Genomic DNA, 27,781 nt, shown 5'->3' on the forward strand with positions numbered 1-27,781 from the left:
GGCCGGAACGCCGTGCTCCATGGGGACCGGGTTTCTAACCCCAGCCCTGTGCGTGATCTCTGTGCACCCGGGTGAGCCAGGGCAAAGCAAAGTGGTGATGGTGGTTCCCTGGCATCTGGACCCAAACCGAGCAGCCCACACCTCCTGCCGTCGGTTTTCCCAGGATATTTGCCCTCGAGATCCAAAAGAGCCTTGAAATGAAAGAGTTCCTGTGTGGGGAAGGAAGGGTTAAATCAGAGTTGTATGTTTTCCAGATGTTTCTAGGTCTGCAGATGAGCTCCAGGTTGGCTGGCCAGGTCCATGGATGCGTCTCGGGGCTTTTCCTTCCTTGGACACGGACGGGATGCTGGCCCGGTCAGCTGGCTTGGCTGGAGAAATCTCCACTCGAGTGGAAAAGTTGACCCTGGTCTGATTTTTCCAGTGCAGGCGGTGAGGAACATCCCATTGGGGATGTATCCTCCACAAGCCGTGTCTTCTCCTGGAGCATGAGCGTGAAGGTCCAGCCCCACCAGCAATTCCCATGGAGCTGCAGAAGCCCCATGATATCCCTGGAGAAATGTTCTGGAAAAGGGCAATGAGTCCAGGGGGATGCGGAGAGAGGATGGCAGGAGGGGACAGGGATGAAGCTGTGGCTGCCCCATCCCTGGCAGTGTTCCAGGCCAGGCTGGATGGGGCTTGGAGCAACCTGGTGTGGTGGAGGGTGTCCCTGCCCATGGCAGGGGGGTTGGAACTGGATGGTCTTGAAGGTCCCTTCCCACCCAAACCGTTCTGTGATTCTATGACTGGTTGGCTTGTGCATGAGCCGGTTGATGGACTGAAAGAGCACCCTCAGCACAGGGTGACACACAGATGTCACGGAGGACAGGTCAGCAGGGCCACCAGCCCAGGGTGGAAGGTAGGAAATGACTGCAGGGTGAGAAAGAAGCCAAACCGGGTGGTTACTACACCAAATGCTGCTCTCTCGTGCCAGCGCACGCACCCAGGGGGTAAGGCTGATGCAATGCTGCTCGTGTTGGCAGCAGGAACTGCAGGCAGCTCCGCTGCTGGAGGTCAGAAATTACCTCCTCTCGGCTCAGGTGGGCTCTGGAGGTCAGTTATCTCCACGGAGGTGTAGATGTGCACGGAGTGATCCCCTCCTTGGTGGGGAAGACCCTGTCCTGGACCTGCTGCTGCTGGCGATGAAGGCGTTGGCAGCGTGGCCATCTGGCAGCCAGCCCAGGAGAGCCCCAGGCTCTTTACAGAAGCTCCAGGAGCCTCCAGCTGGGGAGTCATCTCGGCATCACATCAGCCAAACAACTGGCCAAACCAGGGCGATATGGACCACAGGGACCGGGGCAGTATCGGGCCATCCCTGGGTCTGCCACTGCGCAACGGCGAGGAGGCGGAAAAGTGGTCGGTGTAAATCGTTTGGGCTTTGGGCAAGGCTGGTGAGATCGGGAGGGTCGGAACTAGGTGATCTGGAAGGTCCTTTCCAACCCAAACCATTCCACGGTTCTTTGGTTATTTTCCTGGTGGGGTTTCGAGCGCAGCCCTGGGAGCAGCTGAGCTGGGCAGCAGAGGGATGCGGATGGAGATGGGCTCAGGGATGATCACGATGCCCCTTTGAAAACAAGGAGGTTGTGCCACGGTTCAGAGGCAGCGTGAAGGTGCCCTTGGAGGCAGGATGGACGCTGAGCTATTCCAGTCCCATCATTCCTGTGCCTTTGGGTGTACCAGTTAGCAGGCATGACGCACTCCAGGACTGGGAATGAGTGGGACCCACGTCCCCCCCAGGCCATGGTAGCTCGGAGAGCTGTCTCTGCTGCCAGATACACCAAAACACCCACCTTTCGGGGACATCTGCCGCTGGGATGGGCTGGGAAGAGGCTGGTGACCACACCAGGCACCGGCTGAGCTCCCCTTCAGCATTACCTGGGGCCATGGAGGCTCCCTGGGGAAGGGCAGCCCCACACAGGGTGGAGAGGACCAGCTCTGGGCTTGCCCCAGCAGTGAGACCACACTGGGACCAGCCCACAAAAAAACCTCACTCCCTGAGCAGCCTTGAGGCTGAAGCCTGGCTTGTGGTTGTGTCTCCGGGTGTCCTTGTGCTGCTGGAAGACCTGGAGGCTTCAACCGAAGCTGGTCTGTGCCCTAAGGGGGGGGCAGAGACCCCAGAGATGGCAGCTGAGGAGGGAAAGATCGTTACCTTTGATTAACTGGGGAGCAGAAAGTCACTCCCAGTTAGCACCAGTCACACACAAGCATGTGGCACTGACCACCAGCTCGCATCTCCCATGGACCTGCCACGCTCTGGGTGGGAGAAGACCCTGCTGAGAAGCTTTCCCTGTGCTCGTCATTCCCCCCTGGGGGTCATGCACAAGAGGAGTGGAGCAATACTGGGATACTGGATTTACCAGCCCTCCTCCCACTCCAGGCAGCCTATAATTAAGCCGCACGCCTAACGAGTTTTGGCAAAGTTTGGGTGCAGCCTGCCCAGGAAAGTCCTCGATGGCATCACGCTCCTCCCTCCCTCCCCTCCGCCTTCCCAGGGGACCCACATATAACAGGGAGCGCCAAGGAACACCGTCACTCCCAACCCTGCTCTCCGGGACGCTCCGGAACGCCCAACCTAAGATGAAGACGTGGATCCTCCTTGTTGGAGCAGGATTAGCCCTGGGCTGCGTGTCGAGCAGTGAGTAATGGAGCTTGGCTTCGGCAGAGGGGCTAAACCAGCCCCTGCGTCCCATGGGAAGGGGCCAGGGATGGGTGGAAAGCAGAGGGTGCTGAGGGTGCTGCCAGGAGCCAGGAGCTTGGCTGTACTGGGACAGCTGGTTCCTTGCAAGGTCGGATCCAGCAGAGCTTCACAGGAGAAAAAGTGAGGGATGTTGTCATGCCGTAGGGCTTCCTCGAGCTCTGGGTGGTGATGAGGGTGGTTCGTCCTCCTCTTCGATGGGTTGAGACTTCCTCTGGTCTTTAGCTTTGTCCACCAGTTGCTTCCTGGTGCATCTCACTGTGCTTTGGTCGTGCAAGCCCTCCTTCCTCTGGATCCTCCATCCTCCCACACTGGGGGAGGACGAAGGGAAATATTTTTCTAATGCCTGATTCGTAATTCCCCCGGGGCCACCGGAGGTGAGCGGAGGAGCCGGTCCGATGCAATGGGAAACGCAACGTGAACTCAGGTGTTTTGCCCTTGAGGACTCTGCTGAGGTTATTATGAGAGGAGACAGGCTTGGAGAGATCGATGAACCATGAACGGTTTGGATTGGAAGGGACCTTCAACATTGTCCAGTCCCAACCCCCCTGCCATGGGCAGGGACACCCTCCACCACACCAGGTTGCCCAAAGCCCCATCCAACCTGGCCTGGAACACTGCCAGGGATGGGGCAGCCACAGCTTCTCTGGGAAACTTGGTCCAGTGCCTCAGCACCCTCAATGTAAAACATTTCTTCCTCAGATCCCATCGAAATCTCTCCTCTTTCCATTTAAAGCCATTGCCCCGTGTCCTGTCACTCCACACCCGTGTCCAAAGCCCCTCTCCAGCTTTCCTGTAGCCCCTTTAGGCACTGGGAGGTGCTGGAAGGTCTCCCCGGAGCCTTCTCTTCTCCAGGCTGAACAGCCCCAACTCTCCCAGTCTGTCTCCATACAGAGGTGCTCCAGCCCTTGGATCATCTCCGTGGCCTCCTCTGGCCCCGCTCCAGCAGCTCCATGTTCTTCTGCTGTTGGGGCCCCCAGAGATGACAAAGAATTGCTCTGTCTTTAAGGCAGATGCTGCAACAAGTCGTGGCTTGTGGGCATCAGGTTTTGGCTGGGGGTTGACCCGATCCTGCACGTGACTGGGTGCCTCCATCGCCGTCTTCTTGCCCGAAACGCAAACTGGGATCTATTTGCAAGAAGGGAGTTCCGTCACTGCTGACTCTGCTGGCGGGCCGCCTAGCTGATGTTTCAGAAGCTGGCGAGTCCCCTCGGGATTGATGGGAAGGAGTTTCACAAAACCAGTGCACAAGTGGAGCCACTTGTGCCACAAACCAGCCGAGGATTTGCCGCGGGCTCGTCTTGTTCAACACGAGGGCAAAGTTATTCCTGCTCGAAGGAATAACTGGGTTTATCGTGGCTGGGAAGCCAGGCAGCTCCGCTGGATCCTGTCCATCCTCCCTGATGGACCTGTCTGAGCTGTGACACCTCCACCATGGAATAACTTTGCCTGTCCTCAACCAGGTAGGACAGCAGTGGGAGATTTTGGCTGATGGTGTCACAGACAGCTTGCACCCAGGGTTGTAAGTGGTTTCAGGGACCAGGAGTGTGTAATTAAATATCTGGGGAGCTCAGACCATCGGTAGCTCTTTTGTTGCAAGTTAGTTTGTCCTTCAAGTGAGCCCTTCTGGAGGCAAGGTTGGTCTTCAGCCTGTCTTTGCATGGTGCAGCGAGGTCTTGGGTCAGGCCAGGGACTCACGGACACCACTCTGGCATGAGCTGTAGCTCATCTTCATCACTAGACCGAGCTGAGAGCAACTGGTTGGGCTCCATCACGTCTCCAACGTTTCCCTACACCTTGGTGAATGGAGCTGCTCAGGAAATAGCCCACGTTTTCTTGGTCAAAACTTTTTTGGTGGAAACAAAAATGAGTTTCTTCTTGTCCAAAAAGCTGTGCTGGGGGTGGGATGGATCTGGCTGAAGGGCTAAAAATGAGAAAGAAGTGTTTGTCTGGCTGGAAAACCTCGAGAAGCTGTGGCTGCCCCATCCCTGGAAGTGTTCAAGGCCAGCTTGGATGGGGCTTGGAGCAACCTGGTGTAGTGGAGGATGTCCCTGCCCATGGCAGGGGGGGTGGAAGTGGATGATCTTTGAGATATCAGTGCTTGGCTGCAGCACGTGCCAGCAGCACGTGCCCCGGGACTGGGAACGTCTCAGCAATGACTTATGCGTGGGCAGTTCCTGCTTTGCACAATCCCTCCGGGACTGCTGCTGGAAAACGAGCCTGGATGCGTGATTCAGGCTGACTTATCCCAACTGCCGCTTTGGGAACGAGAGCGATGCCATCCTGGGGACGGGGATCTCAGCTGCCAACCCCATCTGAGCTCCAGACTTGGCTGCTTTGCTGCGTAGACTGATGAGACCGGGGTGTCTGGACACCATGAGCATCACCCACCACCCAAACTATGGGTTCCCCTTCCCTCCGCAGCCCACCCTTCCATCAGGACAAGCAAAGGTGGGACTGAAATAGCACCAAGGGCAGATGGATTCCAGGACTATCTCAAGTAACCCCTTCCTACTGACACCCCTCTTGCTATAAAGTGGATTTTCGGGAACGTTGGCAGCATTCCCTCGCAGCATGACCAACCAGCCTGGGCTGGGTTGGCTGGTGGGACAAAGAGGTTCTTCCTCTCTCATCAGCACGTACGGGACCTTGATTATGCGATTCTGAAAGTACAAATAATTCGGGTCAAACACAAAACAACAGCTCAAGCAACGCAGGTGCTGAGAGAAGCCACCAAGCACAATGCTTGGAGATCACTCTCCTGCCGGATCAGGATTCACCCCGAGGGCACGTTTCACCTGCTGAAGTTCAAGGCAGGCAACCCAGTGGTGTTTAAGATGTCGTGTGATTGCAGGTTTGCAAGGGAAAGCACCACCCTTTCCTCCCAGGGATCGCTTTGCACGCTGGAAGCTTGGTTGGGACACAGCTTCTCAGCACGTCCTTGGAGATAGTCACCTTCCTGGAGGATAGGGGTGCCAAGAAGGCCATGCCCAGGCTGCCAGCTGTCCAGTTCCTCCCATATGGAGCGATGGGGAGGATAAGGCACCTTCCCTAAGCACGCAGCCTCTGGGTGTTGGGTCTCAGTACAAACCCAACATCTCGGTCCCCTCGCTTGATGGCCAGCACCTGCTCGACAACACCTTTGTCATATAAACATTTCTGGAAGGAGTTCCCAGTTTTCCCAGCGTTGCAGAAAGAGCAACGGTCGGGTTGCAAATAAGAGTGTCTGGAATGTGGCACTTCTCCTCCAGCCCGGAGATGGTGGGACCTGGGGCACTCCCGCAGAGCCTGGCATTAAGAGGGTGAATCAGACGGAGCAATTAATGGTGGGGAGCCAAGAACGAGTTTCCTGGTGTGAGGTGGCCCTGACGTGGTGGACATCCATGGCCAAAGAAGAGTGACCCACGGCGATGGGCATCCTGAGGACTCACCCCTAAACACTGATGAAGCATCCCAGATAGCTCCAGGGTGGTCCTTCAGGCTCTCCCAGGAGGGGAGCGTGAGCAGAAGGAAGGATGGTCCCAGGGCACATGCTGGAGGGGGGCAGGGTGGTCAGTCCATCCCATGGACCCCCCCTCTTGTTTCTCTCTCCCGAAGACCTGTACACGGCGCCGGACTCCTGCGAGGGCCGCTGCCGGGAGCCCTACAGCGAGGAGGATGAGTGCCACTGCGACGCCGCCTGCGAGAGGAACCGCAACTGCTGCCGGGATTACGACAGGCACTGTGAGCATCCCCGGTGACGGGGCACCCGTGGGTGCAAAGGGCTTGGTTGGAATTGTGAGTCCACATTGGGGTGGGTGGTCCTGGGCAGCCCCCGTCTCCGTCGCCCTGAGCTCCTTTTCCTTTCGGCTCCGTGCAGGTGGGGAAGGGGCCGAGGAGGTGATGGACACCCGTGCCGGCGGTGAGTGGCAAACGCTTCCCAGCTCACCCCAGGGCTCAGTGAAAGGGTCGGGTGCCCACAGCCCTGCCATCCCAGTGCCCCTTTGTCCTCCGCGCTGAGCACCCGGTGCTCAGGGTGTCCCAGGATCCGTGACACCCACGGGGTGGTGCTGAGGCGGGTGCTGCGTGGCCCTCACTTCCCTCTGGGAAGCTGGTCTGCAGCCTTGGGAGCTCCTGCTGGCTCTGGCCACCCCGTGCCTGCTCTGGCCACCTTCCTGCCGGCTCTGGCCACCCCCATGCTGGCTCTGGCCACCCCATGCCTGCTCTGGCCACCTTCAGCACCAGCTCTGACCACCCCATTCCAGTCCTGGCCACCCCATACCAACTCTGACCACCCCATGCCAACTCTGGCCACCCCATGCTGACTCTGACCACCCTGTACCAGCCCCAGCCACCCCATGCCAGCCCCGGCCAACCTATGCTGACTCTGTCCACCCCATGCCAGCCCTGGCCGCCCTGTGCTGACTGTGGCCACCCCTGTGCCAGCTCTGGCCATCCCATGCTGGCTCCAGCCGTCCCGTGCCAGCTCTGGCCACCCCATGCCAGCCCTGGCCACTCCATGCCAACTCTGGCCACCCCGTGCCAGCCCTGGCCGCCCTCTGCTGACTGTGGTCACCCCTGTGCCAGCTCTGGCCACCCCGTGCCAGCTCTGGCCATCCCATGCCAGCCCTGGCCACTCCATGCCGACTCTGGCCACCCCGTGCCAGCCCTGGCCCCCTCCCGCCTCTCCTCGCAGAGGGTTTCTCCCGCAGCCACGATGCCATCACGGACCAGGACCTCCTGCACATCTCGGAGCAGCTTTACGAGGCGGATCACAACAAAGCCCGACCAACCGACATCGCCATCAACCCCCAGTACCAGGCATCCCCCGATGAGACGGGGGACCAGCAGGACCACTCCCCACAGCCGTGAGTACAGACTGGCGTCCCGGCAGGGTGGCCAACAGCCCGGGGCCACCGTGGCAAAGCCCAGCCAGCCCGGCATGGTGCAGGGCTGGTTTTGGAGGGGACCTCTGCCTCCCCGCTCTCTCCCAGGCTCTACAAATACGTCAATGAGAAGCTCTTCTCCAAACCCACCTACTCCAGCTTCATTAAGCTGCTGGACAACTACCAGCGGGCGACGGGCAGGGAGGAGGAGGTGACGGCCGAGGAGCTGCGGGAGCAGGACACCTTCCTCCAGGAGGTGATGAAAACTGAGCTCATGAAGAAACTCTTCACTTTCCTCCACCAGAAAAGTGAGTGTTGGAGCAGGACGAGGCTGACCAGGGGTGATGGGGCACCCAAAAGGAGAAGCCCAGCTGGGTGGGAGATGAGCTGGGAGGGTGCAGGCTAGAGGAGCACTGGAGAGGGTTCATCAGAGCTGCCAGGACACAGGAGAATTGAGCATTGAGTTGGTCCGGAGGAAGAGGATGGGCTCAGGGATGGGAGGAAGCTGCGGCTCTGCCTCTTCCCGGTGCTCCCATCCCGGGACGCTGCTCCCACCTCCCCGTGCTGCCTTCCCCGCAGACCGCTACGGCTCCGAGCAGGAGTTCCTCGCCGATTTGAAGGAAATGTGGTTCGGTCTCTACTCCCGAGGCAACGGCGAGCGGGATTCCAGCGGCTTCGAGCACGTCTTCTCCGGTAGAGCCCGTGCGGTGGGAGCCGGGGGTGCCGGGCAGCACCAGGCTGGGGGGGCTCACCCCGGGGTCTCACTTGTCTTTAGGCGAGGTGAAAAAAGGGAAAGTGTCTGGATTTCACAACTGGATTCGTTTCTACCTCCTGGAAAAGCAGGGCATCGTCAACTACTTCAGCCACAACTTCAACGGGCCGGTAAGTGATCCCGGTGGCACTGCGCCAGCCGGTGGCATCCCGGTTCGACCGCATCCCGGACGGTGCGTGATCGGAAGCGTCAGCGATGCCCACCCTGCCCCGTCCCCTCTGCTTCCTGGGACGGAGGTGGGGTGGGAAGGGCTGGAAAAGACAACATGATGGGCGAAAGGGGCTCCCAAACCACAAAGCAGAGAGATCTGAGGGTGGGGAGGGGGTGCAGCTCTGGCTGGTGGCCCCTTGGACCAGCTGGAAACTGCTCTGGATCCATCCCTGGAGAGGGCATGGGAATGGATGGGGATGGGTTCCCTGCCCCGCTGCACCTGGAGCGAGCAGAGCCGGGGGTCCAACCCCCCGAACCCCCTTTCTGCAGTGGGACACGTACCCCGACGTGCTGGGGCTGCAGTTCAGCTGGGACGGCTTCTACAAGGAGGTGGGTTCTGCCTTCATCGGCTGCAGCCCTGAGTTCGAATTCGGCCTCTACACCCTGTGCTTCATCGCGCGTCCCGGGAGGGCGTAAGTATCCGCATCCATCCACCCATGGAGCCAGCAGAGCCCTCCCAAGCCCCATCGGCACCCGGGTCAGCCCTTGACCCCACCACCACTTTGGGGGTCCATGGGTGGGCATGGGGCAGCGCTGGGGTGCGGCCGCCGCGGGCACCCCCCAGATGTGGGTTCGGGGCTTGGGGATGGCACAGGGCTGTGACACGGTGTCCCCGCAGGTGCCACCTGAGCCTGGGGGGCTACAGCCTCAGCGTCCAGACCTACGCCTGGACCAAGACCACCTACGGCCATGGCAAGAGGTTCATCGCCACGGCCTACGTGATCTCGCCCTGAGGCTGGCAGGACTGGGGGGGCGACTGCAGCCCCACTCTGGGACCCCCGGCTGCCCCACGCTGGGGGTCCGCAGCACCGGGCAGGATGGGGCCCAGCGTGAGAGGCGGGCGGCCACGGGGCAGGATTGGTGCCCGGTGCCCGAGGGACGTGGACAGGATGGTGGTGGCCGTGCCCAGCGTCGGAGGCAGTGAGGGGAGGGAGGCAGCAGCCCCTGGACCCAGGGAGTGCCGTGTGCCCCCGGCACAGCAGAAGAGCTGGGGGGAGGGAGCGATTTGGGGTGGAGAGCAGCACCCCCGAGAGAAATAAATCTGACCCTGGATGGAGAAGTGTTTAATTCTCTGCTCGCCGTGCAGCCGGCCCTCCACCCCACCAGAACTCCCCCCTCCCCATCACTCCTCGGCCAGGACGGGGCAAGTACTGGCCCAGGGTGGGTGTTGGGACCCCTGGGTGCTGCCAGGGCCAGGCACCCCCTTCCCCTCTTGCTGCAGCCTCCAGCCCTGGAGCTCCCCGGTGAGGACGTGGAGCAATGCCTGTGCTTGCAGCGATGACCCCCACCTCCAGGAGCCTTGTCTGGGGTGGGGGGCAGCCCCCCCAGATCCTGCAGGCAGCTGATCCCACCGCTGCCAGGGGACAGGAGGGCACCCCACTGGAGCACTGGCTCTTTTGGGGATTCCAGGGGACGTGGGAGGACTGAGACCCCCCCCGCAGGACTGGGGCATCTTAACAGACAGGACCCTCATCCTCATTTATCTCCACTGCTTCCAGGGAGCAGCCCTGGGGTGGGATTCCAGAGGGATGAGGATACTGGGAAAAGCCACCTTCTGCCAGCCCAGGGTCAGTGCCACCACCTGTGCCCCTCGCCCCTTCAGCGTGGCACCCAAAACTCATCCCCTGCCTTCCTTTAGCCACCCCTGCACCCGGCTCCTCCGGATGCCGGGGGTTCGGTCTCGTTCCCCACCATCTCTGAGCCCCAGGGGCTGCTCCTGGGTCCGGCCCCAAGGAATTGCCCCACGCGGGGCCGGATGCGACGGCTGAGCCATGCTGAGCCCCCGGGTCCCCGTCCCCGAGGCAGCCCCTCCTCGGGGACCGCCACACAGCAAGCGGGCGCTGCGGTGGGTGCATCCCCCGTCCTCGCCCAGCTGCTCCCTCTCCAGGGGCCACCGCTCCCCAGAGACCCCCCAACCCCGCACCCAGCGCTGGGGCCGCTCAGGGCTCTGGGTGCTTTGCTCAGCACCACACTAGGGGCAGGGGGACGCATCCAGAGCCCCTTTGGGCAGCGGAACGGACAGCTGGGACCCCCGGGGTGACACCCCCCATAACTCCCCTCACCGAGCCCGGTCCAGGGAGATGATGCCCCATAGTTGGGAGAAGACCCCTGCCAGCCCCATCGCTGCCGGACGATGCCAGCCGTACCCGAGACCTGCCCAAAGGCACCAGGACCCCGTAATCCCCCGTCTCCTGCTTACCCCCATGGATTCGGGGGGCAGGAGGCAGGACAGCCCCCCCCAGCCCACCCCATCCAGGCTGGCAGGGCGGCAGCAGCCGCATCCCGGGGTGACGATGCTGCGCGGCAGCTCCCGGGCAGGACCGGGGAGATTTGAGCTGCCTGACAGATGGTCGGCCGCAACAGTTCCCGGGAAGGGGTGGGAGTCCCCGCACCATCTGCCAGGGGTCACAGGTGACACCCCCCCCCCCCCAAACCCAGCCGCAGGGGACGGTGAGGAGGGGGGGATGCCAGAGCTTGATTTATAGAAATGCATTGGGAAACTGGGGAAGGGGTTCGGAGGAGCCGGGGTGGCTGCGGGTCGGCTCCTCGACGACAGCTTCCCTTGCCGGCGGCGTGGGCATCGCTCCTCGCCAGTGCCCAGGAGCAGGGGGCTGATGGCAGGAGCTTTCGGGGGGGGTTAAGCTGCAGATCCAAGTGCTGCAGGGCAGCCCCGGGCCTGGCCAAGGCACCTTGTGCCAGCTGGTCCGTGCTGTCACCATGGGGTGGTTTGGGAGGGGCAGATGGCACCGGGCAGGGCAGAGCCCGGCTGTGGGATGAGGATCATAGAACCATGGAATGGTTTGGGTTGGAAGGGACCTTCAAGGCCATCCAGTTCCAACCCCCCTGCCATGGGCAGGGACACCCTCCACTACACCAGGTTGCTCAAAACCCCATCCAACCTGGGCTTGAACACTGCCAGGGATGGGGCAGCCACAGCTTCTCTGGGCAACCTGTGCCAGTGCCTCAGCACCCTCAGAGGGAAGAATTTCTTCCTTAGATCCCATCAAAATCTCCCCTCTTCCAGTTCAAAGCCATCACCCCGTGTCCTGTCACTCTATGCCAATGCCCAAAGCCCCTCTCCAGCTTTCCTGTAGCCCCTTCAGGTACTGGGAGGTGCTGGAAGGTCTCCCCGGAGCCTTCTCTTCTCCAGGCTGAACAGCCCCAGCTCGCCCAGTCTGTCTCCATACAGAGGTGCTCCAGCCCTCGGATCAGCTCCGTGGCCTCCTCTGGCCCCGCTCCAGGAGCTCCATGTCCTTCTGCTGTTGGGGACCCCAGAGCTGAACGCAGCACTGCAGGGGGGGTCTCACACGAGCAGAGAAGAGGGGCAGGATGCTCCAACCACCTTCATCTTTGCTGGAGCCCATCCTGAAGGTTTTCACCAGAGCTGTCGAGGCAGCAGGTGGTCACTCTCGGCTGCGGGGCAGCGCTGGCACAGGACCCAGTTCCTCCTCCCAGCTCTGCATCCCTCAGCCTGCTCTTACCCCTGTCTGGCCACCGGACTCCTTGATGTCAAACCTCTCCATCTAGAAGGACCTCGGTGTCCCCAGATGTGGCATCTCCTGCCCACAGGTCCCCTCCACCCTGCAGTCACTGCCAGGTCCATGCCCAGGGCTGGGAAAACGCTCTATCAGAACCCTTTTCTGGAGTGATCAGAGACAAAAGTCGCCCACCCCAGCCTGGGTTCCTGCCGTGGTGGTGGGTGTAGAGCTTGGAGATGCTCAGGTGATGCTGGGGAGCTGCTCCACACCTCGTCCGTGTCCGGAAGAAGCCCCTTTGGCTACTGCAAGCCATGGGGGAGCGAGGAGGGCCAAGGTGGGCACTTTTCTGGATGTCTCCTGGTCTGATGGACCCCCTGCCTGCCTGGGTTTGGGCTGTGGGGTGGGAGGCAGCAGCCAGCCAAGGCCAGGAGGCTCCAGGTCATCCCCAGCCAGTCGGCCCCAGCAGAGCAAAGGGAAAACCAGTCGCTGGCGGGGGTCCCCGTACCCCGAACTCCCCGGGACACCGCCGCACCCCTCGCAGCATCACCCTCCAGCTGAAGGACATCCCCGTCCCCCCCGGGGCCACCACATCCCTCCGCATCCTCCTGTCCCCAGGTCCAGCTGCCGGAACACGGTCCCTTCGGCCGAGGGGAGCAGCACGGTGGGACCCTCCGGCATCACCCAAAGGGTGGGGAAATCAAACCAAAGGAGCGGAGACGGCCGGGAAGGGCAGGAGAGGGGTGGAGAGGAGGGGCAGGTGTCAGCAAGCTGCCTCCAGCCATCTGTTGCCAGCTCGGGGACTCGGGGACCCCCCCAGCTCTCTGCTCGACGGGGACAACGCTGGCTCTCGGGGAGGAAGAGGAGGGGACACGCTGCGCGGTCGCATCCCCCACCTGAGCGCGGGGAGGCTGGGAGGGGGGTGCTGACCCTCCCTCCGTGGGGCTCGGGGGCTCCCCGGGTGCCTTCGCCGCAGCTGAGCTCACCGGGAGCCTCGGGCCACCGTTGCTGCCCGTTCCCTGCGTGCAGGGAGTTTGGGGGTACCCCCTCGGCTCCCCCCGGATCTGTCCAGCTGGATGTGCCCCCTCCTCGCCCACAGGAGGGGTGGGTGCAAAGCAGGGCCAGGATTTGGGCTCCTTCACCTCATCTGGGTCAGCTGGGACCGAAAACCTCCAGGCAGCATCGCCTTGGCCCTGCAGTGGGGATATTCCTGACTTACACCAATGTGAGGACAACCAGACCCCAGACCCAGCTCTGCGGGTGGGATTTGGAGCTGCTAGCACAAGCAGGGTGGTTTGCCAAGGTTTTGCCCATTTTTCCCATATTTTTCCTATGTTGTCCCCATTTTCCCCATGTTTTCCCCGTTTTTCCCATGTTTTTCCTATGTTTTCACCATTTTTCCTGTGTTTTCTCCGTTTTTCCCATTCTGTGCTGGGCACAGAGTACTGGGAGAAGGAGAAACGAGAGGTTGGCCATCACAGCATCCCTCCTGTGCCCCACCAGCCCAGGGCCAGTGATGCTCCAGCTGTCCCTGGAGCCTGGTTTGGGCTCCCTACCGAGATGAACCAGATCTGGAGGAGCTGGCATGGAGATACTGGGCCAAGGAGGGTGCCCAGGGTGCTGGGAGGCACCCACAGGGCCCACAGACTCCGGAGGGATGCTGGAGGCTGGGCAGGACACCCCGAGCATCTCCTGGGACACATCTGTGCCCAAATCATCCTCCTACCCCACCCTTTGAAGGAGAGGTGCTGAAAACTTGGGGTGCTGGGTGGGGGGGTGCTCTGCCACCCCCAGGTCCTCACCCCCCAGCTCATCCTGAAGAGATCCCTGCAGGATTTATCCCAGCACGGACCACGGCATGGACCTGTGAACGGTCACAGCCCTGGTACCCCCACCAGCTCCCGGCCATTAGAGCTTGAGCAAAGTGAGGATGAGGATGAGGAGGGATAGGGCTCCATCGGAGCCCCCGGAAGGCACAGCCCATGGCATTATTCCCTAATCCAAGGGGCCGTGGGGACTGTGGCTCCAAGTGGAGGCTCTAATCCCCTCCGTAAGCGATACGGCACTAACTGCCCCGATGGGGCTCCGGACACATCTGGTCGGAGAGTCTGCCGGGAGCGCCCGGCTCTGCCTTCCGCTAAGAGGATGAGGATGCAGAGGGGAATACGCTAAACCATTTACGCCGCGGGCACTTTTTTGTATCCGCCACGATCAGATGGCTGAGCTGGCAGGACATGGGACCTCCAGCTGGATGTCCATCCCCGGCCCTTGCTCCCGCATCCCGGGGCAGATCCCCTCTTGCCACCGGCTGCTGCGGAGGCACCACTGGGCTGCTCCTGCCAAGAGCTCAGTCCGGATGCCACCACCTCCCTTTTCCAGGGCTCTAAGAGGGGGCAGAAATACCCACCACCACCAAGCCCCACGCTTTGCACCATCCCCATCTCGGCTCAGCTGTATGGTGAGGGAGATGCCATCCTGCCTATGGAAGCTCCGAGGTGGCTCCGAATCCTTCTATCCCAGCCCTGAGCACGAGTTAACGGAGAAATGACCCAAAACCCGACCCTCGTGGGCACGGTGGGCACGGGGAGCAACTGGCCAGAGGGGACCCTGGGGTGGGGTCCCCCTTCTCCCCCAGCACACTCCAGGATGTGGTTGGGGTAGGAGCCAGCCAGGGTTTAGGTGCCGTAAATCCTCCGTTTTCCAGTGATTTCTGATGAAAGGGGTGGGGGAGAGCAGACCCCCCCCCTCCCCAAGCCACCCGAGCCGCCGGGGAGGGGGCGCGGATCAGCGCTGGCAGCTGGGCCGGGGGTCCCGTCCCCCCATCCCTGGAGCAGAGGTTAATGAGCGAGCGGGGCCCGGAGCGGCCGTTGGCCCATATGGACACCCGGCAGCGGGCGAGGGGGGGCAGATCGGCGCGTGCCGGCGTCCTGCCCCGCGCTCGGGGCGGCTGAGCCCCCCCCTCTCCACTTGGGCTGCCGAAAGTCCCCGAGACGCGGCGTTAGGTCATCGATGCCCCGATCCCCATCCCTCCCGCATCCCCCCCACCCCAGGGATGCTCTTCCCACCATCAACCAACCACCACTGGGAAAACCACAGCGTGGCACCGCAGTGGGGGGGTCCAGCCCCCCACAGCACGCAAGGTGGGAGCACCCACCCACCCACGGGATGGCTGCGGTGGGTGGGACGGCTCCAGCCGTTGACGATCCAAGCGGAGGTGGCGGCCGTTGGCCCCCCGAGCTCCGGCTAACGGCTGGGGGGCTGCCTGGGACCCCCCCCCAGCACCTTTCTCCCGCTCCCCGCGGGGCTGCCGAGCAGCCAACTGTTCCCAGTGAAGGCTGGCGGGCTGCAGGGGCTAATCCAATCCATCAGAGGGGTAATGAGCTATGAAAGTGCGGATTCAATTAAGGGGGACGGCGAGGGGAGGCAGCGCCCGGCGGCAGACGGAGAAAGGAGCCCGCTCCCCTCTGAAAGGGTCCATCTGTGCCGCCGGGGCCCGGCTTTGTGCTCCCTGAAAGAGCCGCCGCCGCACAAAAGCCACCGCGGCCCCACCGGGAGCCGGCGGCGCGCGAGGGGCCCGTGATGCTGGCAGCCCTGGAGAGTGGGGAAACTGAGGCACGGAGGAGGCCGGTGATCCTGGCAGCCCTGGGGAGTGGGGAAACTGAGGCACGGAGGAGGCCGGTGATGCTGGCAGCCCTGGGGAGTGGGGAAACTGAGGCACGGAGGAGGCCGGTGATCCTGGCAGCCCTGGGGAGTGGGGAAACTGAGGCACAGAGGAGGCCGGTGATCCTGGCAGCCCTGGGGAGTGGGGAAACTGAGGCACAGGATGGCTAAAGGGAGCGGCTCATGGTGTTCGGAGGGCAAAGTGTGCTCCCGGCTCTCTCGATGCTAAGCCACCTCGTTTGCAGGTGATTTAATTATTTTGGGTGCGAATTAGGAGGATTTTGCGCAGTGGATCCCCTTCAGCTATCCCTGCGCAGCTGCTGGCTCAGGACCCCACCCAGAGCGCGGTGCTGGGGGGGGTCTGCGGGCATCTGATTGAGCCCCCCCGGCTTTGGGTCAGTCCTCAGGGCTGGTCCTGGTGCCACCACCCTCTCAGCGCCTGTCCCCTGGGGTCGGGGGGGTCCGGATACCTCCAGGGCTGACACCGACTGGAGCATCCCGCGGCACGGGGCCGAATCCGGCGAGTTTAACCCTTTGCACAAACGCCCGTGGAATCCCCGCGGATGGGGGGGGCGAGAACCGGAGCTTCAGGGTTTGCTGGGCTCGGTGCCTCAGTTTCCCCCTCTGTGAAGGGCCGGAGGAGGCGGTGATGCCCTGGAGGGGGTGCGTGGGGGGGGGTCTTCAGCATCTGCCCGCCCTTGGCTCATCGCTGCAGCTCTTCCTCCATCGCTGGGGTGGGAAATACCCCCTGGAGGCCTCTTCATCCCAGAGGCTCCCGCCTGATTACAACTGGGGAGGGATTGGGCCGGGGAACGAGTTTAAAGACGGGATTATTCCTGTACAAATTCTGATTAAACCGTCCCCAAACCCTCCCGCTACAAGATTAAGCCGAGCTCTAATCTCGCCCGAGCAGCAAGACTTCGTCAATAACTCCAAATCTCTCCGCTGTTAGTTTATCCGGAGCGGATTAAGCTGGGAGGGTCCTGAACTTGTATTATAATATTAAAAAAAAAAAGGGAAAATAACCCTTCCGTGTGCGTGTGTCCATGCCCACGTGTGTCTGTGTGTCCGTGTGTCCGTGTGTGTGTGCTGGGCAGTGTGTGACAGCTGCCACCTCCCACGTCTCGGCCAGGGGATGGGGTTGAATTAAATGCCCGGTGCCACCCAGATGCCAGCGCGGGGCTCTGGGGGTGGCCCAGGGCTGCCTGTCCCTGCCTGTCCCGATGGAGCTGCTCAGCCCTGGTCCCATCCCAGCCCGAGGGCAGCCCAGCCAGTGACCACAGCCCCCAGGAGAAGGGGCTATGGGATGGCTGTGGGCCAGCACAGCTTGGGGATGAGTAGCCACATCCCCACGAGCTCTTTTTGGTGGCCCTTGGGTGGTTTCCATTCTCTCTGCTGGAGCATCAGGACTCAGGTCCAAGTGACACCCCAGGAACATTCCTCAAACATGATCTCTGAGGCTTCCAGACCAGGGTAGAGGGTGGGAGAGGGTTGGGGGGAGAAGGTCGAAGTGCTGCTTGTGGTATCCTCTGAACGGAGCTCACGGTCCTCCCTCACCCCGGCCACCGCTCCCTGCGAGCCGCAGTTCATGGTGGCATCTGCGTCCTCCTTCTCTCTGCGTGGTCACCACGCTCTGGCCCTGCTTGGACACCAAAGAGGGGCTCAGGGTGGAAGGGACCCTGTCAGAGGGGCCCTTCTGCTGCTAGAAGGGGTTAGTATTGCCCAGGTACCCACGGATCCATCCATCAGGGATGTCCTGAGACCCCCAGAGTCCAGGGGACGGGGGGTGACATCTCTCCCAGCTTCATGACGATCCCTCTTGGTCACCTTGAGCTCCCTTTGGGGTCAGTGCAACCCACCAGGACCCACACGTGAGACCGTGATGTCCCCCCTATGAGACCTTTGGGTGCCAGGAGGACCCCCAGCACCTTTGGAGGCAGGATGCTCCCTGGATGCCACGGCAGGGTGGGGATGGGGAAGGCTGGATGAGCCGGGATGGTCCCCTGAGACGAGGGATGCTCCGGTGGTGGCCATGGCTGGACCGAGCAGATGCCAGGGGGAACTTTTCTCCCCTAATCCCTTGGAGCGGTCCCCGCTGCGCAAACACTCCGTACAGCTTTGCAAACAGATTGAACCGCGGCTGAGCCGGAGCGCGGCAAAGAGCTTAGGGGCTCGGCGGAGCCAGCGCCGGGATTTGTGCGAATTACCCACGGGAAGCTCCCGAGGAGCCGGCGGGATGGGGAGTGTGGTCCCACCTCCACCAGCACGGGTGTGGGAAGGGGATCTCACCCTCCCCTGGGTCCCCGGCGTAGCAGGGTGGTGGGCAGCCACATATCCCCGGTTGGATGGATGAGGTGCAGTCTTTGGAAGCTTAAAGGACATCCCAGTCCAGGATGTGGTCGCTGGGGCCCTGCAGATGAGATTGGCCAGACTCTTCTCCCAGGAATCCATCCCCACGGCACATCCAAGGGGATTGATCCCCTGCTCCAAGGGCCTGAGTGGCAGGAGGGACAGGGACAATCCACGCACAGGAGTTACCCATCAACACAGCCATGTCCAGGAGTGAGAGCTTGGGCTCATGGAAGGAAGAAACTGGTCCTGAAGGCTCTGAGCGTGGAGATGACGGGTTGGTTTCCCAAACATGGAGATGATGAGTTGATTTCCCAAATGTCCAGATGATGGGTTGGTTTCCCAAACGTAGAGATGATGGGTTGGTTTCCCAAACATGAAGATGATGGGTTCGTTTCCCAAATGTCCAAATGATGGGTTGGTTTCCAACACAAGCCCCGTTTAACCCTTGAAGCCCAGTGGATGCAGACAAGCTGCGTCCTGGCATATCCCAGTTTCCCCAGGGTCAGGCACGGTGCCACCACCTCGATCCTCTTGGGATCACACGCGGCTCCTCTCCCACTGGCCCGCTTAATCAGCAAGAAAGTTAGTTGCCAAAATCTGATGTCCCCGAGGGGGAAAAGACGATTAACTCGAGAATCAACAGCCTGATATTTCGGCTTAGTGGGAAAATCCTCGTGGTTTCCCGAGCCGGGCACATTAGGAGCTCAGTGGCTCATGGTGTTATCAGATTACAAACAATATCAGAATTACAGCTTTGAGATCTGGGGTTTAAAAAGTCTTAGCAATTACACAGCTCTGGGTATTCCCACCCCGCTCCAGAAATCAGGGCGACCTGGAGCCAGGACCCTCAGAGTGAAGAGTTGCACCCAACTGGGAGTTTTCCATGGACACCACCACCGTTAACCCAACCATGTGCCCAGCTGGTGCTAGACATCCCAACCGCTGTGGCGGGAGTGCCTCATGTGGGATGGGAGAAGAACATCCCTGCCTTGGGGGTCTTCTCCACCTGCCCAGCGAAGGACAGTGTAGGAGGTTGTACCCAGGTGGACTTTCCAGTTCTGATGGTCATCCTCCGTCTCGCACGTTCCCCGGCTGGCTTTCTCCTTCCAGCAACCTTAAAAAATGAGAGAGTCCTGGTTTCGGCCAGTTCCCCCGAGGATGGGGCTGGTTGTTGAGGTTCCAGAGAGTGGCTGGAAGGGCTGATCTGCTGCCCAAGCCGACCTCCACACGGAGACCCTGGTGGAGTCAAAGCGAAGCCGTAGAAATCCAAGAGGTGTCCAGATGCTCTGCACCCCAAACCAGTGCTCATCCAGCAAAGGGAGACACTGGAGCTGGAGCACGAGCTGATGATGGACCACCGGAGGTTCCTGATACCTGCTCCAACCTCCTTGGTCCTTCTTCCAGGAGGAAGAGCCTCCTCCAGTCTCAGAGACGGCATCATCTGGGAAGGGGGAATTTCTTAACAAGGGCTCCTTTGTTCCAGACGCTAATTAGTCGTTATGGCCTGAGAAGTGCAGCTGATGGACTTGACATCCAGGGCTCAGCTCCTGGGCACCCACTTCTCCTCCACCCACCCACCCACCTCGGAGCGGTGGTGCCTCCCCGGGACCCCTTCCCAGCACCCAGACCCTGCCTGCCCCATCCTGCCCCACCCCTCCCCAGCTCTGGGACCTCTCCCTGCCTCCCCCCATGCTGGGAGGAGCTGGGTGGTGGAGGTTTGTGGGCACCCACCAAGGCGTGGGGTGAAGACAGACCCAACCTGGGCCACCCAGGAGGGGGAAGAGGGACCTGCCCCGTTGGCACCCAGGCTGTGCCGTGCAACGAGCATGCCAGTTCTCGGCCCCTCACCATCCCAGCAGCCTCAGCCTGGGGTGCTCCCCATGGATCCCAGAGCTCCCGATGGACCACTCGCCCTGCGGGCACGTACTGGGGGATCCAGCCGTGCTCTCTCGCACGCCTGCGCACACGCGCAGCCGCGGCACAGGACCAGGGCAGCGTTCGCCCCAGCCTGGCATCGCTCCCTGCCCTCTTGGCACAGGCTGGGGCTGCTGGAAGGGGCTGTTCCCCTGCTGTCGGGCACATGGGTGCCCGCGGGCACCTGGCACTGAGATGGGCTTGGCCACCGGCCAGCAGCAAAGGGCCAGGGGGAGGCCGGGGATGGCAGGGGGGACCAGGGGCACAGCTGGACCCCGGGCACCAGCGGGCAGCCGGCCCTCATCCTCATGCCACTGCTCCCAGAGCATCGTTACGGGGGGGTCACACTGCCATGGGGTGCGTGTACACGCGTGTGCGTCCGGCGGTGTGCGGATCCGCGTGCACACACACGTGTTTACGCACGGCCGTAGGTGCCCCATCAGCGCCGTGCAGGAGGGCACCCCACGCGCACGCCCAGATGTTGCACCTACGTGTTTACACACCCATCTCGCCCTGTGTGCACACGCGTGTGAGCACTGATGTGTTTTCAGTGTGCTGTGCACACGTGCCAAGAAGGCTCATCCCGCTTCTGCGGGCTGCAATGACCCCCAGTCCACGATATGGACTGGGGCAGGATAAGACCCATCCCCAGGTTGGTGCAACCCCAGATCGGTGCAACTCCAGGTTGGTGCAACCTCAAATCACTGAACCCCCAGGTCAGTGCACCCCCAGGTCGGTGCAACCACAGGTTGGTGCAACTCTGGGTTGGTGCAACCTCAGGTCAGTGCATCCCCAGGTCACTGCACCCCCAGGTTGGTGCATCTCCAGGTTGATGCACCCCCAGGTTGGTGCATCCCCTGCTAGATGCACCCCCAGATTGATGCACCACCAGGTTGCTGCATCCACAGGTCCCCAAACTGGTGCATCCTCAGGTTGCTGCACCCCCAGGTCAACACGCCCCCAGATCAGTGCACTCCCAGGTCGGTGCAACTCCAGGTAGGTGCATCCCCAGGTTGGTGCATCCCCAGGTTGGTGCATCCCCTGCCAGGTGCATCCCCAGGTCACTGTACCCCCAGATTGCTGCACCCCCAGGTAGGTGCCTCCTCAGGTTCCCAGGTCGCTGCACCCCCAGGTTGCTGCAGCCCCCAAGTCACTGCACCCCCAGACCACTACACCTCCAGATTGGTGCACCCCCGGGTCGCTGCACCCCCAGCCCATCCCTCTCCCGAACCAGATGCTCCCCACTCTCTCGGGGGGCCACGACGTCCCCTCTCCCCCCCAGCTCCTACCCCCGGTGTGGCTCAGCCCCCATCCCCACTCAGGGCTGCAGCATCTCCCCCAGCCCTTCGCAGTCCAGCTGCAGCTGCAGGTCCCCCCCTCACCCCCCCAAGAGACCCCCCACCCCCAGCATGAGCCGGGCACAGCCGGGCTGAGGCTCTGGGAAGCTCCCACCGGGCTCCCGGCAGCAGCCGGCGCGGGGCTGGGGGACGGCGAGGGGCCGTGGAGCGAGGAGACGTGGAGCGGGGGGACGGGCGCAGGAGGGTCCGCCAGACCCCCACTGCACACGTGTCTCCACGCATGTCGGTGACGTGCACCCCACGGACACCGGAGCCAGGCGGGCAGAGCCAGCAGGAGCTCCATGTTAAATCACCCACCCACCCTCGCCCCACCGCCAAGCCCACCACCCTCCATCACCCTCCACGGCTCTGGAGGTAGCCCCGTGGCCAGTGCTGGTCCCATGGCCAGCTCCAGCCCCTGGAGCCCAGCCCCAAGGTGAGGGACCCCAGGTGGAGCCCAGCACAGGGTGGGTTCGGATCTTCTGCACCCTCTGCATCCCTCACCACCACCACCACCACCACCACGTTGAAGACCACAGAAAAGAAGACAACAGCTCTGGGGTGCTGCTGCTTGAAACAAGACCACGACTTTATTTGAGCTAAAAACCCAATTCTGCTTTCTTTACAAAAGGATAAACGTTTGCTCTCGGTACAAAAGGGAAGAAGCCCCAGGACCCAGGGGTTGGGTTGGGACCTCCGGAGCTCGAGTCACCTCCGAATTCCCAACTCTGTACAAAACATCTCTGCGGAACGGGGAGGTTTGGGCTCGCAAGGCCAGTGGGACATCAAAAATAGTTGCCTGGATTCTCTTGAAAATAAAAATAGTTGCATAGCCTTTAAAAATTATTGCTCATATAGAACTACGAGGGGCAAGTCGGGAGCTGCCGGACACGATTGACCTCCAAAATCCCAGAAACTGCCGTGTTAAACGTGTAATTCGACATTAAATATACGTAACCCTTTCGGTTTCGTCACCCAAAACGGGACCGTGAGGGCAGGAAGAAAATAAATTAAATAAATAATGGCTAATAAATAATCCTGGAGCGACAGCACTGCAAAAACCACACGTCTCCATGAAGCTAACTCCAACTAAGCGCTCGGGAGTCGACTGGAAAACGAGGAGGTTATTTAGCACATTCCACACCTCATGGAAAACGGAAGGAAATAAATTCGACACACAACCCCCCCCCCCCCAGAGTAAATAATAAATAAATCAGGAAATTAAGACACGCTTCTTTTGGCAGGATGTGTTGAGGACCCAGATCATGATAAATCACACTACGAACCGTGAGAAGACGTGGCCCTGGTCAGGAGCGAGGGTTCCGTCGAGAGCTCCTCTTCCAGTCGGGATATTCGTGCTCCGAAAGATCAACAGGTCCTTAATGAGGTTTCGAGATCACAGATCGATGAGGTTTTGAGATCCAGGCGCTCATCATCTCACACCGGTCGTAGGTCTGGGGCTCAGGAGAGGACGGGCAGGAGGGCTCAGTGCAGGAGGAGAGCGGTGGAGGGACCATCACAGAGAAGCTCTGAGATTGGCTGGACTGTTCCGTCCCTGGATGATACGGCAAAGATGCAGCTTCCCACCCAAAGGAGAACCTCAAGGAGGAGCAACCGTGCTGGTCTTCTGCAAGTGATCCAGCTCATTCCCACCTCTGCCAGCCCACCCAGCCGTGACTGGACTGGGAAAACCATGATGCTATTGGAGCGTGTGGAAGGGGAACTGGTCATCCTGAGGGGCAGGAAGGGCTTGTCTTCACCTGACCCGAGACGGAGGTGTGCCCACGCCCCACCACCCCAAAGGAGGGAGGAAAAGGAGCTGTAACGTCTTGGCAATGGACGATCCGAAGTGCTGGAGTGCGTTCAGGCAGAAAGTCCTGCAGGGTGAAGCCACCTTCACGAGCATCTCCGGAGCCGGAGGCAACGGCTCAGCTTTTGGCAGTGGCTGCTTGGAGTTCAGCTGTTGGGAAGGGTTCACGTGGCTCCTGGGGACAGCTCGGAAATCAGTGAGGTGACACCAGCGCAGACCTGCTGGGAGAGGAGCGGAGGGTCAGCTGAACCTTCCACAGCCACGTCCTGCGGAGATGCTCGGAAGTGTCTCACCCCGTAGTGACGACATCCTCACTCCAGTTGTGTCCGTTCTAGAAGCAGCTCCACGACGCAGCTGGACTTCTCTCTCTACGTCAAGAATTTGGGTCTAACTCTGCTTCACTATTCATTGAAGATGGCGTTGAGCTGAGGCCCGGCCACGTGGTGTGGGTAGGACTCATAGCTCATGTCTATGGGGATCTCATAGCGGGGCACTGTGTTTTGGAAGTGAGAGGCATGTCCATGTGCTCCAGCCAGGTTGACTGAGGGATAGTGGGCCATGAAGGTGTAGGATTTATCCAGGTCTGGAGACCCATCTTGCTTCAAGGAGAAGTTCCCACTGATGCTCAGGGGCGGCGTCAGGGGACCCTCGTAGGGGGGAGTGGTGCAGTCAGAGGGATGGTTTCCAAAGGACGCATCCACCAAGCTCTTGAAGGTCGGAGGCTTCAAATGCAGCAGATGCGTTTCCATGGTCCCATAGGGTGGGCTGGGGAGCCCCGGGGACTGGTAGCTGAAGGAGTGGCCGGATATGGCCGATTCACACGCCGAGGACTTGTCTTCGTGCTTCTCCAGGAACAAGGTCTGCGGGCCCAGCTGCAGACAGCCAGCCACCAGGTTGCTGGTGGGCTGGGACAAGCCCTTGCAGAGCATCTCCACGAAGCTCTTGCCTTCGGGAGTCTGTCCCGTCTCGAGCACCTCAGACAGAGCCCAGATGTAGTTCCTCGCAAGCCTCAGTGTCTCAATCTTGGACAATTTTTGAGTCTTGGAGTAGCAGGGCATCACCCTCCTCAGGTTGTCCAGAGCATCGTTCAGACCATGCATCCGCGTGCGCTCCCGAGCGTTGGCCTTCACCCGCCGGGCCCTGAATCGCTCCAGCCTCGCCTTGGTCATTTTCTTCTTCTTTGGTCCTCTTCTCTTCGGCTTTTCCCCATCATCCTCTTCCTCCTCCTCTTCCTCAATGCTGTCGTGCTCTTCGTTCAAGCCAGACATCAATCCAAAAGGACCTTGCCTGCCGTCCTCTTCCTTCAGCTCATCTTTGGAGCTCAAGGTTTCGTCCATCCAGGCTTGGGTGCTCACGAGCTCCGCCATCTCCTTGGGCTTGGTGTACGTCTTGGTCATCTCTGATCTCTGCAACAAAGGGACAAGGAGATGTTAACAAATTCCAGCAGAAGAGTCACTCAACACAGTGAGGGCATTAGGAACTGAGCTCAAAGTCATCTTCCAGAGACACCAACTGCTTTCTGTCCACTGATGGTACCTACAGAATCTAGTTATCCATCATCCATCCATCAATCAATCCATCATCAATCTATTTCTTTATCTACAATCATTTCTGGTGAATTTTTTTGGGTCTCCCTGGGGCCCAGGAGCAATTTTCCAGGACTTAGGGCTTCCAACAATTCAATTTTTAGCATTATTCTTACTCACACGTCCCTGCCCTCATGGCCTCAACCCCGATTGTCACACTGCGGGTTGCGAAAGGGAGCTTGAAGGTGAAGGTCCTCTGGAGCTTTTCCTGCCTGAGCTCTTCTAACCCGAGCACATTTCCTTGAACCTTGGTTTCCCTCTGCCATGACAAACATGGCCACACTGCACAAACCAGCCTGGGTTTCCCGTTAATCAGCCCCCCCAAATCCCATCATCGTGCCTGACTCATTTCATAAAGCTTTAGCATCTAAGCAGCTTTGCTGATCGGGTGCTGCTCCACTGCCCCTCTCCACCCCGTGTGGAAAATCCCCCTTTTAAGACGCACGACAAGGGCTCACCGGCTGGATTAGGGTGTTCATCGCTCCCCCCAGCCCTCCTATCCCTGGAGGACCACGCGGCTCCAACTAATTCTTCGGTAGAGTAATGGGGGTCTGTCAGATGTTGGGAAATCTGGTGGGCGAAGGTGGTGAAGGACCATCTTTGGGATGAATGGATGGGTCCGGTTGAGCTGGGATGGAGCAGGTCCAAATACCCACAGTCCTGGTGGGACCACAGAGCTGCACCCACTTTGGATGGTGAGAACGGCCCTGAAACGGCTCTAAATCTGCCCCAAAACCCCTCCAGGCTGCACTCGGAGGGTGATTTTTTCACCCCAACCTTGGAGACATGTTGCAAAGGCAGCGTTCCCACCTGCAGCTCCCCTCTCTCCCTGGTCCTGGGCACCAGAATCCATCCCAGAAGAAAAACCACGAGGTTTGGGGTTCTGCTCAAGAGCCGAGCTCAGCGCCTTCCCCCCCTTCCCTGCACTTCGCGGCGCGGGATTCCCGTGGCGGTGTTTCGGAAGGTTGTCTCTGGAAACGCGGGCTGAATTTGGAGAGATTTTGCTCTCTTTCTCCAGAATATTGATTAAAAAAAAAAAAAAGGGGGGGGGGAAAGTAGACAAAGAGAGAATTGCCTGACGAAGTCACTCTGGTCATCTCCCAAGGAAGGGGATGGTGGGAACCCCCTGTGACATGGGAAGCTTGTCCAGCCCGTTATTTGAGACACCTTTCCTTATCAAACGTCTCCATCCCACGTTGTCTGAAAGACCCACAAGAAACCCCTTGCAGGAAAAAGCCCGCTGTAGCCCAAAAAACTTAATTTTCAAGTAGGGATGGCTCAGCTCAGCAGAGGGAGATGCTGCCCCTTTGTGTCACCAGGCACCGAGCTCCTACCCCAAAACAAGAAGGTTCAACTCCTTCTCCTTTCCTGCAGGACCAGGAACCTGGTTTCAACCATCCATTGGTTTCCACCGTCCGTCGTTTTCCTTCCGATGGACTCGATCCTCCAGAGAAGGACAAAGACTGACTGAGTCCAGCCCTGCACAGCCCCTGGTATGAAGACCCCGACCCCAGATAGGGCCACCCAAAGCAGCAGAACCACAGAGGGCTGAGGAAGAGGATGAAGGAAAGATGGTGGCACAAGAGCCATGAACAAAACGGGCAGCTGGGGCTGGGAATTCGTTACGGAGAGGGGCAGGAGGGACAAGACAGCCCCGAGCAGACCATGAAAATTAGGATTTACTGGAGAGTTCTGCACCGTGTCCTGCTGGGGAAGGTGGAAGGACGTGGCCCAGATGTATGGGGACCCAGTGAGCTCCAGCCAAAGGGTGGATTAAAAGCCCTCCAGCTGCTCCATCACGGCCAACGAGGTGGCTACGGGGGCACCGGTGACGGCTGAGTCCTGAACCCGGGGCCGCCCAGAGCTCCCAGTCCTGCTCGTGGTCCCAGTCTCACCAACTGGTGGGGGAGAGGGGGTGCGCTGACATTTTGGGGCGGGGGGAATCTGCTCGAGGGCAGCCCTCCAGCACCCACACAGAGCTGGAAAAGCTGGAGGAAGGTGGGGGGTGCTGGTTTCCTCCCTGCTGGGGTCCTGGCCCTGGGCAGGACTCGCTGGGGAAGGGGCTGCGCTTGCAGAGCACTGGGCCCCCCCCACCGGGGTCCCCTCCCCAGGCTGCCTGCTCCAGGAGCGGAAAAAGGGGAGTTGGGGCAGCTCCTTCATCTCCCCCATCACCTTCATCACCTCCAGCCCCGACGTGGTGGCCAGACCTGCTGCCAGGCAGTGCCCGGTGCCAAGGCAGAGCAGACCCCCCCCAGCACGGGGGTCCCCGCCCGGGCCCGGGGTTGCGGCTCCAGCCCCGACGGCTGCGGGGAGCCGGGATGGGGCGGGGGGGGTGGCTGGGGCTCGGTACCGCCGGCTCCATCCCACCCTCCGCCCTGCACCTCCCCTCGGAGGGCACAGAGCCCCCCCCGGGACGGGGTCCCGCTGCTCCGTCGTGGGGCCAGACCCCACCCGCGCCGTCCTGGAGGGTCGCCCGGGGAACCGGGGGGGCACCGAGCAACCGGGGGGCCCCATCGGAGGGGGCGACGCGTCCCTTCGGGTCCCCCGCACCCCCGGGGGTCCCGCTCCGCCCTTACCTGGGCACCGGAGCGAGTCCCCGCTGTCACTTGCCCGGGCGCATCGTGGCTCCAGCTCCCGCGGCGGTGGCACCGGGAGCGGCACCGGGAGCGGGCAGCTCCGCTGTCGGGCGGTTTTGAGAGCTCCGAGCTGCCGGGGGCTCCTGCCCGGCCACGGATCCCGCGTGGCTCCTCCCACGGGGGGGAGGTGACCGAGCCCAGCCCCTCCCGCCGCTCCACCGGGACCCCGACGGCAACCCCGGGTATCCCTGGATGGGTGCCCTCGAGTGGGCACCCCCGATCCGCGGGCATCCCTGTGATGGGTACCCCTAGACTGGCGTCCTTGGGTGAGTACACTGGGCAGGGTCCTCTGGATGGGCACCCTTAGGTGAGCATCCCTGGACCAGCACCCTGGCATGAACACCTTAGGACGGGCACCCCTGGATGGACCCTCCTAGATGAGCACTCCTAGATGGGCACCCCTGAATGGAATCCCCTAGATGGGCATCCCTG

At 61.0% G+C, this 27,781-nt stretch overlaps 2 protein-coding genes across 2 annotated transcripts; one reads left to right on the forward strand and one right to left on the reverse strand.

The window, feature by feature from the left end:
- The first annotated feature begins 2,613 nt into the window (after positions 1-2,613).
- ENDOU (endonuclease, poly(U) specific) lies at positions 2,614-9,312 on the forward strand. Its single transcript, XM_086628586.1, has 9 exons — positions 2,614-2,671; positions 6,329-6,460; positions 6,588-6,632; positions 7,407-7,578; positions 7,705-7,904; positions 8,176-8,289; positions 8,372-8,478; positions 8,849-8,991; positions 9,198-9,312. The coding sequence occupies exons 1-9, from the start codon at positions 2,614-2,616 to the stop codon at positions 9,310-9,312; spliced, it is 1,086 nt and encodes a 361-aa protein (XP_086484712.1).
- Positions 9,313-23,528: 14,216 nt separating this feature from the next.
- NEUROD4 (neuronal differentiation 4) lies at positions 23,529-24,524 on the reverse strand. Its single transcript, XM_009988884.2, has one exon. It carries the CDS (start codon positions 24,522-24,524, stop codon positions 23,529-23,531), a length of 996 nt encoding a protein of 331 aa, XP_009987186.1.
- Positions 24,525-27,781: the final 3,257 nt, after the last annotated feature.

The sequence above is a fragment of the Tauraco erythrolophus genome, chromosome 31 (genome assembly GCF_009769465.1).
Source record: "Tauraco erythrolophus isolate bTauEry1 chromosome 31, bTauEry1.pri, whole genome shotgun sequence".
In the NCBI taxonomy this organism is placed as follows: domain Eukaryota; kingdom Metazoa; phylum Chordata; class Aves; order Musophagiformes; family Musophagidae; genus Tauraco; species Tauraco erythrolophus.

Bases quoted from the DNA above. Each gene is read 5' to 3' on its own strand.
- ENDOU (XM_086628586.1), top strand. From the start codon at position 2,614: ATGAAGACGTGGATCCTCCTTGTTGGAGCAGGATTAGCCCTGGGCTGC. The intron at 7,579-7,704 runs GTGAGTACAGAC...GCTCTCTCCCAG, and splicing joins CAGGACCACTCCCCACAGCC to GCTCTACAAATACGTCAATG. The intron at 8,290-8,371 runs GTAGAGCCCGTG...ACTTGTCTTTAG, and splicing joins CTTCGAGCACGTCTTCTCCG to GCGAGGTGAAAAAAGGGAAA.
- NEUROD4 (XM_009988884.2), bottom strand. From the start codon at position 24,524: ATGACCAAGACGTACACCAAGCCCAAGGAGATGGCGGAGCTCGTGAGC.